This window comes from Akebia trifoliata, unplaced genomic scaffold, assembly GCF_017979445.1.
Source record: "Akebia trifoliata isolate Shusen 1 unplaced genomic scaffold, ASM1797944v1 Contig00311, whole genome shotgun sequence".
Lineage (NCBI taxonomy): Eukaryota > Viridiplantae > Streptophyta > Magnoliopsida > Ranunculales > Lardizabalaceae > Akebia > Akebia trifoliata.
Genome location: NW_028236958.1, coordinates 27,176 through 39,202, shown reverse-complemented (window position 1 = coordinate 39,202; position 12,027 = coordinate 27,176). Strand labels below are relative to the sequence as shown.

General features: G+C 36.3%; 1 protein-coding gene across 1 annotated transcript; it reads left to right on the top strand.

Annotated features, from left to right (window-relative positions):
- The first annotated feature begins 630 nt into the window (after positions 1 to 630).
- On the top strand, positions 631 to 1,831 carry LOC147381653 (putative glutathione S-transferase). Its single transcript, XM_086430118.1, has 2 exons — positions 631 to 945; positions 1,427 to 1,831. Exons 1-2 carry the CDS (start codon positions 631 to 633, stop codon positions 1,769 to 1,771), a joined length of 660 nt encoding a protein of 219 aa, XP_086286244.1. The 3' UTR covers positions 1,772 to 1,831.
- Positions 1,832 to 12,027: the final 10,196 nt, after the last annotated feature.

Here is a 12,027-nt window from a genome sequence, read left to right as displayed (position 1 = left end):
GGGATACACAACAAACCTGATAGACCAGCCATTTGCAATTGTGTATCCTGAAGGTACAATTTTATATCTCGAATGATTCTTTGCGCATGACACGTCAGTGAGTTTTCTAGTTCGGCTGTCAGGCTAAGTTAAAAAAATCATTAGTCTTTAAAAAATGAGTCATGATAAAATGACTCACCAGGTGGCATACCTAATTGATTCATCCACGTGACAAGTTCGGGAACCGTAGATCTGTACACCTTCGTATACGCGGTTGCACTTGCCCATAAAAACAGTATATCCCAAAGGAGCCGTGTATCCCGAGGTGGAAAGATCTATGGCTAGTCATCTTATGAGGACTCAAATTTGACTAAGTAAGCAAGGAAAATGTCTCTTTGGAAGAGAGACATACTTTCGAGGTGGGATGTGGCGATCTGTAGTTTGTAGTCGAGCGTTTTGATTTCTGATGCAACCGGTGACATTCTTTCGAAGGCCCTAGAAACTAATGACTTAAATTTGAGAAAACAAGAAAGCCTCCTTGTCTTTTAAAAATCTATAAATATTCTCATTTCTTACCCAAGTTTCTTCATTTTCATTTCCAAGTGTTAAAACATTTCTTCTTTGTTTGTTCTGCAAATTTGCAACAAGAATATGGCAGATGAGGTGGTTCTATTAAATTTCTGGGCCAGCTCTTTTGGATTGAGGCTTAGAATTGCCTTAGCTGAGAAAGAGATCAAATATGAATACAAGGAACCAAATCTCCAAAACAAGAGTCCTCTACTTTTGAAAATGAACCTAGTTCACAAAAAGATACCTGTTTTGATCCATAATGGAAAACCCATCTGTGAATCACTCATAATAGTTCAATATATCGACGAGGTTTGGAATCACAAATCTCTTTTGTTGCCCAGTGATCCTTACCGGAGAGCCCAGGCATGGTTCTGGGCAGATTTTGTCGACAAGAAGGCATGATCTCTCTCGCTCCAATAAACTACGTTAGTCCTTCCTCTTTCCCTGAGAGAGCTTCTATTAGCACACCAACGTTTTACTTATAACAGACCAAACTAAAGTTAAGTAAAGCTTCTATTGACACAGCAAGTGTTACTAAGAGCATTTTCAAGATGTATATTAATTCTTTGTTGTTATCATATAATGGGGTGCTCAAGCTTCTACTGGCACAGCACACCAACTTTTACTAAGAGCGTCCCAAGATGTATACTAATTCTAATTCCATGTTGATTTCATTTAAAGGTGCTCTTATGTAAAAGATGGTGCAGCAATAGAGATTCAGCCAATATCAAAATCAAATTAATTTGATTAAGAATGGTGTGTTGTAAGTAATATTTGGTGTGCCAATATAACATTTTTTTTAAAAGTAGTTTCCTTTGTAATCTTTGAACGAGGGTCTTTTTTACTTTATTTTTCCTTGAAAATTTGAGAATTGCAGATATATGACTGTGGGAGGAAGGTATGGATGACAAAAGGAGAAGAACAAGAGGCTGCGAAGAAGGATTTTATTGAGTGTTTGAGGCTATTAGAAGGAGAACTTGGAGATAAGCCTTACTTTGGTAGTGAAAACATGGGTTTTTTAGATGTGGCTCTCATCCCATTTTACCGCTGGTTTTACTCTTATAAGACTAGTGGGAATTTCAGTATCGAGGTTGAATGCTCAAAGCTGATTGAATGGGCCAAGAGGTGCATGGAGAAAGAGAGTGTTTCAAAATCACTTCCTCACTCTCACAAGATGTATGACTTTATTTTGAAACTTAAGAAGAAATTTGGGATTGAGTGAAGTCTATATTTTGTACCAAGAGTTGGAAATCTATGCTTCTATACTATTTTTAAGCGATTGTGTTTACACTGCTTCTATATTTTGGTTTGACCACCCTTTTTGGGAAGGGTATTATGAAACTTTCACAAAGGGGAGTTGATTCTCCAATTAGATTAAGCATTGGGTATTGAGGACTTATGGGAGATCAACATGTGTCACCTTTTGAGGGGGTGTGAGAGAATGGGCTTAGAATGGACTTGGTATTGGGCTTAGGTGATGGACTTGGGCTATAGACTATGGACTTTAATAGTGGGCTAAAAGAATGGACTTGAATTTGAGTTAGAAGGTAGACTTTGTCTTGGGCTTAGGTTGGATTAGGAAATGGACCTTGGTTATGGTATAGGTGATGGAGCGGTGAATGGAGAATAGTTATGGATCCGGATTGGATCATAGAGGTGGTATGGAATAGATTGGGTTAGGGACAAGGTTAAGCATGCAAAATTATGTGACATGATGCATGTGTGCATGAAAATGATGCTAAGTGGTGATGCAGGTCCGTCAAAAAGCTTGAGTTCTAAATCGGAATCAATTCGAGGAAATTTGAATTTTCCTAATGGGTTCGTGCAAATTGGGGTGTCTACACCCACGTCCAACAGAGGGTGAGTATGGGAATAGGATTTTCCCCTAGCCATAGCAAAGGCTAAAAAGCGAAAAAGAGGATTTATAGAGGAAAGGGGAGGGGACCTTGATTTCTAACCTTGAGGGATGTGGCTGGCAGAGAATATTTGGAGAACTTGTGGGAGGTTAGTTGGTGCCGAGCTTGGAAGATTGCACAAGAGTACAGAGAGAGCAAGACAACAAAAATGACAGGGAAACCAGAAGGTAAAAATGCAAAATGGCAAGGAATGAAGTATATATATGCCTTAGAGAGCCTCGAGATGCATAACCAAATCGAAGGCTAGGATGTCCTCGAGGAACGAAGTAATAATGAGGATAAAAATGCATTTAATGGCACTAGAAACAAAGAGGGAGTATGAACACGCGTGTGTAACCGACCATTCGCAAGGTGTCACGTGTAGACGGCACATAAATGTGTCGTTCACATCAATAGTTGGGAGCACACTTCACGAGGGCAATCATAACGTCTGTCGTCCTCGAAACACGTATGGTTAGACGTCATAAGTTGATGCAATTAATGAGCCAGGTCAGACCAACTCCCAATCGAAATTCACCATGTGTCAGTCAATGTATATCTTGGGGTCTTAGATCTAGATCCAAGACAACAAGAAGGGGTATTGTGGAGGGTAATTCTCGGGAGTTCCTGACACGTGGCAATCTCAAGATTTAGTTACCGACCCACCAAGGTTTGTGGGAAAGGTGTCGAGCTTCATAAATACAGGTCAGGTGCACTTGGAGCTAGATGTGACAGGCATGACAGCATTATCACTGACAAGACATATATGGCAACTCTTAACCTAACAAATCGGTTGGAACTGCCCCAGCCCTGACAGGGAAGGTGTAACAACTCTTATAACTGTCAGGTTAGAAAGTAGGCGCAACAACTCTAAAAGTAATCATTGAAAATATCTTGAGAAATACATCAATCAGGACCCCTATAAATTCCATGTTGCAACTCAATTAATGGTTACAAAAAATCTTCTTAGAGAACTCTTTATTAGCTCGGCGCTAATTCTAACTTGATTGTTGGAGTGGTCCTGTTGCAGGCCACCTACCGAACTGAGATCTTTCAAGGGAGATCTCAAGGTAAAGTGAAAAATTGCATCTACACTATCCATCTAACGTAGAAACACACATCAAAATCATATATATCATCACATAAAAGTGGATCCTTATAAAAGTGCATCATCACATAAGTCATACCCAAATCATGAATTACGCCCACAAATCAAATATCAAAAGTGCATATTGAAATCATAACAAAATTAAAATATAAGACTAAAACATACCAGGTCTTAAGTAGTGCATTATCCCATAAACTAAGGCGGTGTTTGTTTGTGCCACTTTTCAGCGCTTATTGCTAGAAAAAAAAAATCAGCACTTTTTGTCAAAATAGCGTATTTGTTTACTTTATATTTTTAACGCTTATTGCTGAAAATAAATGAAAAAATTTCAGCACTATTTTGATGCTGGAAAAAAAGTGCTGAAGCAGTAAGCACTTCATTTTTTTCGGTATGGACAACTATGCCCTTATACTTAAAAGGATATTACCTCTTACATCCCATGAATAAGTATATAAGCACCCTACAAATTAATAAACCCACACCATGGCTAAATTATTTTGTCTTATATGGGTTAAAAGTTTTGGAATGAGTTGGTTTTTGGTGAGGATGATCTCCTCATTAGTATATAAACACCCCACAAATTAATAAACCCACACCATGGCTAAATTACTTTGTCTTATATGGGTTAAAAATTTTGGAATGAGTTGATTTTTGGTGAGAATTATCTCTACAATGAGGAGATCATCCTCACCAAAAATCAGTCCATCCAAAAACTTCTAATCCTATCAAAACAAGTTCAAGAACCGTAAATTATCTTCTTTTTTTAAACCATTTTTGACGTGGTTAGAAGTTTCAAAATGGGCTGATTTTTGGTGAGGATAATCTCTAGACCATATAGATCTTCCTCACTAAAAATTTGCTCATTCCAAAAACTTTAACCCATATAAGACAAAAAAATTTGGCTATGGTGTAGGTTGCCCTTATTAATTCATAGGGTGCTTTTATAATTACACATCCTTCATTTCCATCGAAAATTATTCATCCAAAATTAAGTTCTTTTAATGTTGATTTCAAATTTTGGTGACTTATATAACATTACTATTTTTTAATTGAAATTTGTGGGCTTTTAGAAATAGAAATTATTATTTATAAATTGAAAATTTGAGTATTACTTATTATTTAAAAATGAATTGTATTTTAATTTTATAAGAAATCATATATTTTATTGTGTTTGAGAAGAAATAGGCATTTGAAACATGCTAACAATGTATAATATGATTGTAAGGGTAAACAAGACAATTTACCAGTTTCAGTAATGGGTAACAAACACGATTTAGCATCTAAACAAATAACTTTTTTAGCACTTAAATTCAGTGCTTATAAGTTTCAGCGCTTAATGTTATTCAGCATTTTTTTTTCAGTTTAACAAACAACACCTAAGTCTTAAGAATATAAAAGAACATACCAATAAAAAAAATTGTCAAAAATCATTAATAGAAAATATCTAAACCCCTATCTAACTCATCCCAGATTAAATGTCATTCATTTCAGACTCTAGCCCCTCAAGTCTGCTCTCATCACTTTGCATCATGTAGAAAACCTCTCTAGTTTTTTTTTGATAAAATCTTCATAGAAAACTTGTAGGAGTCACTTTTTTTGGAGAGTCTTTCTATATTGTCCAACTTCTCCATGTATTCTTTAATGCTACCCGATTTTACATTATGTACTTGTTGACTGTGTGCATTACTATTCGATTCCATAAAGTCAATATGCCTACCAAGTGACTTCCTAAATCATTAGGTTGTACTCATTTTTTGACAACATAATACGGGCTCAACTATAGGTTTGCCTCGAAGGTGTAGTAGCTACTCGATCATCTTCTACCTCTACAAATATATCCTTGAACTCTTGTGATAGCTTGACTCAGGGAAAATAAGGGCCCTCACCAATGTCCACATGGACATTAAGAAGTCTAGTGGTGCTGGTAGTAGGTAAAGTTCTAGTAGTGGGTCCCCAGGATTACTTTCAAGAAGCCATTGTCCCATAAAAAAGGATGTCCAAGTCATCAACATGTTCAAGTCCCTTGTGTCGTCATTGAGTATTTGACTTGTTATTCTAATTTACAAATCACAATTTTAAAAAATTCAATATAATACTTAATAAATTCAAAATTAAAACCATTAATATAAGGTTTTTAAAAAACAAACGCGACAAAGCTATTTTATTTTTGCAGTTTTTCACGCAAACCCTGTGAAGGTTTATAATGGCATTTTGTCAAATGCCGACAAGATAAAACTATTAATATAATAGTTTGAAATGCTTCTGTTATCATATTTTTTCATCTTCTACCTCTATCTCTGACCCTAAACCCTAAATCATTTTCGACTTCATTAACTACCTTCGGGTATATGTTTAGAGATCACAACGAAGAAAAGAAAATACTTTATCATCTTGATTGATCTCCATATTGGCATGGAAGGATTTTGGAAAGCTTTAACTCTTTTTTTTGTTGGATTGATATATTCATAGTGGTTGTAAACTTTAGCTGGGGTAATGTGTTTAGACTTTACAGATCGATGCTCTCTCTATGAAGGAAGGAAAACAACACTAGCAAAAACAATCAGTGTGTGTTGTTGAAAATGTACAAGCCTTCTTATGAGGTATAGTTTTTTGTTAGAAAATGTGATAAGAGATAAATGATAGACGTTTTTGGGAAATGATCTTATGGAGAAAACTGGATTAATGCATGTTTACAAGAAACCAAAAAACCAAAAAAAAAAAAAATATTAAAACAATACAGTTGAAAAAAAGATAATAGTAAAAAGTATTTTATCACTAAGCCTTAATTAGGCTTTAAGGTGATTGCATGGTGTAATAAGTGAAAAGACTAAAAAAGATAAAAGATTGGTAAAACTAATCAAATAAGAGTTATTCAACACTCTCTCTCAAGTTGGTGTTTGAATGTCGGCAACGCCCAATTCGGATAAGATACCTTTAGTAAGAATATCAACAAGTTGCTGAGATGTAGAAACAAAGGGAGTATAAATCTGCCCAGAAACAATCTTCTTTCTAATGAAATGTCGATCAACTTCAATATGTTTCGTTCTATCATGCTAAATTGGATTTGCCGCTATATTAATAGCTAACTTATTATCACAATATATTGAAAAAAGGGTTGTTACTAGAAGACACAAATCAACTAGTAAGGTCTTGAGCCACAACAACTCACACACTCCAAGTGCCATAACTCGGTACTCTGATTCAACATAGGACCGAGAAACCACATCCTACTTCTTACTGTGCCAAGTTACCAAGTTGCCACCAACCTTAGTACAATACCCAAAAGTTGACTGTCTATCAGTCACTGAACTAGCATAATCTGCATTTGTCCATGCCTCAATGCAAAGATGACCATGATTACTGAACAAGATACCTCGACTAGGACATCCCTTAAGATATCTAAGAATATAATAAACAACATTAAGAGGAGATATTCGAGGCAAGGGCATAAACTAACTTACGACACTAACAGCATAGGCAATGTCAGGACGAGTCATATACAAGTAGATCAATTTTCCTACAAGATGCTGATACTGACCAATATCCTCCAAACACTCCCCCTCAGAATCAACCAACCTGTGATTTTGCTCAATAGGAGTATAAACGAGACGAAAACCAAACTGACCTAAGTCACTGAGTAAATCAATAATATACTTACGTTGAGAAATAAACATATCGGAATGAAATCATAAAACCTCAATACCCAAAAAACAGCGAAGATGTCCAAGGTCCTTAATCTCAAATTGACGTCCTAAGTAAGTTTTTACCTAGTAAGAACAATATCATTCACATAAACAATCAGAGCGATAATTTTGCCTTAGAAGTGATGTAAGAAAAATGTTTGATCAATAGAACTCTGATGAACACCAAACTAATGCATAGCCTTAGTAAAACGTTCAGATCATAAGCGAGGAGACTACTTTAGTCCATAAATAGAACTGTAAAGATGACAGACATGTGCAGGAGAAGCAGATATGAAAAATTCAGGAGGTTGGACCATATAGACTTCTTTCTAAATATCACCATTGAGAAATGCATTCTTAACATCTGATAGCGGCAACAGAAAAGAAAACATAAATGGTCTTCATCTTGGCAACTGGAGCAAATGTTTCCTAATAATTAATCCCATAAGTTTGAGCATAACCCTTGGTCATTAGATAGGCCTTATAACAAGCAATAGAACCATTAGGATTATGCTTAAGGGTGAAAATCCAACGACATCCTACAGCCTTCTTTCCAGGTAGAAGAGGAACAAATTCCCAAGCCTGAGTCTTTTCAAGAGTATTCAACTCATCAATCATATCTGCTCACCACTCAAGATGGGTAATAGCATCTGCAATAGTAGTAGGAAGAGAAACAACGGAAATAAAAGTAAAAAAACTCCCATAGGAGGGTGAGAGGGTAAAATCAAATATATAATTAGAAATGGGATAAATACAAGTGCGCTTACATTTATGAGTGGCAATAGGATATGATCATCACAAGGGACAGAAGGAGACGGAGTTGGAGGCTAGCTAGTCTAGCATAGGAGTGATGGTAGTATTGCATGGACATCGAGAGAAAACCTGCAGTGGAGGAGGTGATAAACTGATAAGGGATGGAGAGTGAGGAACATGTATGTGAAAAGGAAATAAAGAAAGGAAGGGATCATTAGGAAAATCTAAAGGAAATCACTTAGATTGAATGCTAATGAACCCATTGTAGTATGGGGTATGCTTAAAAAAAGAAACATCCCGAGAAATGAAACACCATCAAGAAGGAAGATGATAATATGGTATCCTTTCTAAGTAGATGAATAATCCAAAAATATACATTTTACGACTTTAGGGTCAAGTTTAGTGTGAGTTTGGTCAAGAATTTGAACAAAGTAAACGCACCCAAATACACACGGAGGAAGTGGAAATAAGGGACGATCTGTATAAAGCTGAAATAGGGTGGCAAACTGAAACACCTGGGAAGGGATCCGATTAATAAAGTAAACAGCAGTAAGAACTACATCGGCCCAATAGGATTGAGGCACGTTCATGCCAATAAAGTGTGCACAGGCTAACTCTAGAATATGACGATTTTTTCGTTATGATTGACCATTCTACCGAGGGATCTTAACATTGGACATTTGATGATCAATGTCAAATTCTAAAAAAGTTTCAAGATCTCATTGTAGGTATATTTAGTACCATGATCAAAACGGAAGGTCTTGACGATACAACCAAATTGGGTATGAACCATAATAAAAAATTGCTTAAAGATCTCATAAACTTCACTCTTGTGTTTCATAAGATAGATCCAAGTGGTACAACTATGATCATCAATGAACAAGATAAAATAGTTGGTGTGATAGGAGAAGGACCCCACACATCAGAATGGATTAGGTCAAACGTAGCAAGTACAATAATATTCATACTAAGATAAACACGCATATTTAACTAATTGACAAGTTTCACAAGAAAAATCAAGCAAATTGTTATTATTAAATAAAGCAGGGAACATGTGCTTCAAATATCCAAAATAAATATAGCCTAAGTGTAAGTGCCAACGCATTATAAAAGCCTTATTAAACTAACTACTACTACTGAGCTAAGAAGTGGAATGGGTGCTAGGTAAATCGGGTATGTCCAAAAGATACAGGCCATTCACTTCAAGTCTAGTGCCAATCGTCCTCTTCGACTGTAGATCCTAAAAAACACAATGAAAGGGATAAAAAATTACACTATAATTCAAATTTTTGATAATGCTACTAACAGATATAAGATTAGTAGTAAGTTGAGGGACATGTAATGTATTAGTTAAAGATAAAGAAGATGTAACAGGAAAATGACCTTGACTAGCTATATAAGACAAATAACCATTAGCTAGGCAAACATTGCAATGATCAGAACAAACACTATAGGTTTTGAATAAGGAGGACATACCAGTCATGGTATCGGAGGCATCAAAATAAATTATCTGTGGTGATGAAGTGGTGGAAACATTGTGTGCATATGCAAAAGTACCTGAGTGAGCAAAAATAGAGACCGACTGAGATGAAGTCTCCATCTAATTGAAGAATTTCCTGAACTTGTCAAGTTCAGCCTAAGATAAAGATATCGAATCCGATAAAGATGTTGTAACTAAAGGAGGTATTGAATCAGTAATCGATTGAAAGACTACATGAGCTGAAGATCATTGAGATTGCTGTCATTATTGATTAAGATGGCCATGAAGTGCATAACAAGGAGCCTTCACGTGACTCAACTTTTCACAATGATCACACTTATGTCATTGATGGGTAGGCAAAGACCCACAAGGAGGCTATAGAGAAGGTAGGCGAGCAAGCATAGTAAAGTAGTTTCTTGAAAAATGAGGGAGGACAGTTACGCAACAACTTTCATCAGCCAAGACATAAGAATACATAGTATGTAGGGATGAAAAGGGATCCATACCTAATAAATGAACTCTCGCATACTCAAATTCCTCTCGTAAATTGGTTAAAAACTGAAAAACTTGACTCTTATTAAGAATCGACTCATATAATGTCTCATCAAGAGGATCCGTCCAAGCGTAGAACAAAGAATAAAAGGTCAACTCTTTCCACTGAACACGTAGTTGTGATATATAGGTGGTAACTGAATAATCGCCTTGCAAAAGATAGGAAATCTCATTCTCAAGGTTAAAAATCCAGACATTGTTTTGACGTTACGAGTAAATGTTCTTTGTAGAGTCCTATATATGTTTTGTTGTCTAGGAGAACATAAACCCAGCCACAATGTGTGGTTGCATAAATATAACCAGCCAAGAACGGACCATAGAATCATTAGTAAACAAGTGGGAGTAAGAACTATTTGTCTACTCCCTTGAGGTAACCAATCTTTCTTTTTCCACCAATGAACATTTCAACCATCGTGCCCAAAGAAGATAATTTTGAACATCTAATTTTATGGTGGTAATTTGTATTCTTAGAAAGTCAGTTGAGTGAGAAGGAAGACCACTCGAACCATTACTATTACCGGTAATCGAGGAAGAGGACATCTCAGAAGCCATTAAAGAGTTTATGTACTTTGGTTTAAAAAGAGTTCAAAGAAGACGAAGGGATGGCTCTCAAGGACAAAATGATCACAGACCCCAAATAGCTAGTGTAACCTTCAACCAGCACCCTTACTATGAGTACAAGCTCTAAACAATTCTTATGTTGATTGCAGCCCTCCAAAAAGATCCAAACAGCTTCTGTGTTGATAGCGGCTCTCCAAATAGCCTCTATGTTGATCATAGGCTTTAGACGAGCCTCCAAATAGCCTCTGTGCTGATCACAGGCCTCAAAAGAGTCTCCAAACAACCTATGTGTTGATTGTAGGCCTTCGAAGAGTCTCCAAATAACCTCTGTGCTGATCGCAGGCCTTAGACGAGCCTCCAAATAGCCTATGTGCTAATCGCAAGCCTCAGACAATGGCCATGCTATAGTCGCAACTTTCAAACAAGGCACCTGCTATGATCGCAGGTTCCAAACAGATTTCCTGCAGTGATCACAAGCCTTAGATGATGGCCTTGTTGTGGTCGTTGTAGTGATCGCAGGCCTCAAATGATGGCCTTGTTGTGGTCGTTGTAGTGATTGCAAGCCTCAGACAATGACCCTGATGTGGTTGATGATTCCAAACACCAACCTGTGGTGATCGTAGACCTTAGACGATACACTTACTATGGTCGTGGGCTCCAAACAACAACCTGTTGTGTTTGTGGGTTCCAAATAGTGCAAACAGCAGCCCTGAGATGATCATGAGTTCCAAAACGATCTAGAACTTGTTGCCACAAGCCTCTAGAGCCATTAGTTGGCCTAAGAACAGCAACCATGTTGTTACCGTAAAGTTTCTATGAGTTTTAATGACCCTATCGAATGTTGCAAGTAGGGGTGGAGTAAGACAACCCTCATAGGGGTGATGATTTACATTGGACCGAGAGGTTGTGAGGTAGATTTATGAGAGAGGTTGTGCGATGGGGTTATAGCAAGAAGAAAGGAGAGGAGATGGAGGTAAGCTCTCATACCAAGTTGAAAATAAGAAAATAGTAAAATGTGTTTTATTACTAAGCCCTAATTAGGCTTTAAAGTGACTATATCGTTTAATAAGTGAAAAGACTAAAAATGACAAAAGATTTGTAAAACTTATAAAATAAAAGTAATTCAACAAATTCCAATATAACTTCGATTATTAGAAAATTTGACGTTATACATTCAATATAACGTCGGATTAATAAAAATTCACAGTTATATGGAGGTGAATTTTGATCTATATTTTTTTATTTTAATCATATCGTCGACTTTACTAAAAATTGACGTTATACCAATGATGACATTTTCGATATTTTGGTTTTTAATTATAACGTTGATTTTTAGTAAAACTGACATTATATAAATGGTAGCATATTCGTAATATTTTTTGGTCATATTATAACATTAGTGTGACTAAAATCGATGGTATAAAAGTTTATAACAGTAGTTTTAGT

Coding starts and splice junctions, on each gene's coding strand:
- LOC147381653 (XM_086430118.1), top strand. CDS start 631: ATGGCAGATGAGGTGGTTCTATTAAATTTCTGGGCCAGCTCTTTTGGA. Junction 946..1,426: donor CAGATTTTGTCGACAAGAAG/GCATGATCTCTC, acceptor TGAGAATTGCAG/ATATATGACTGTGGGAGGAA.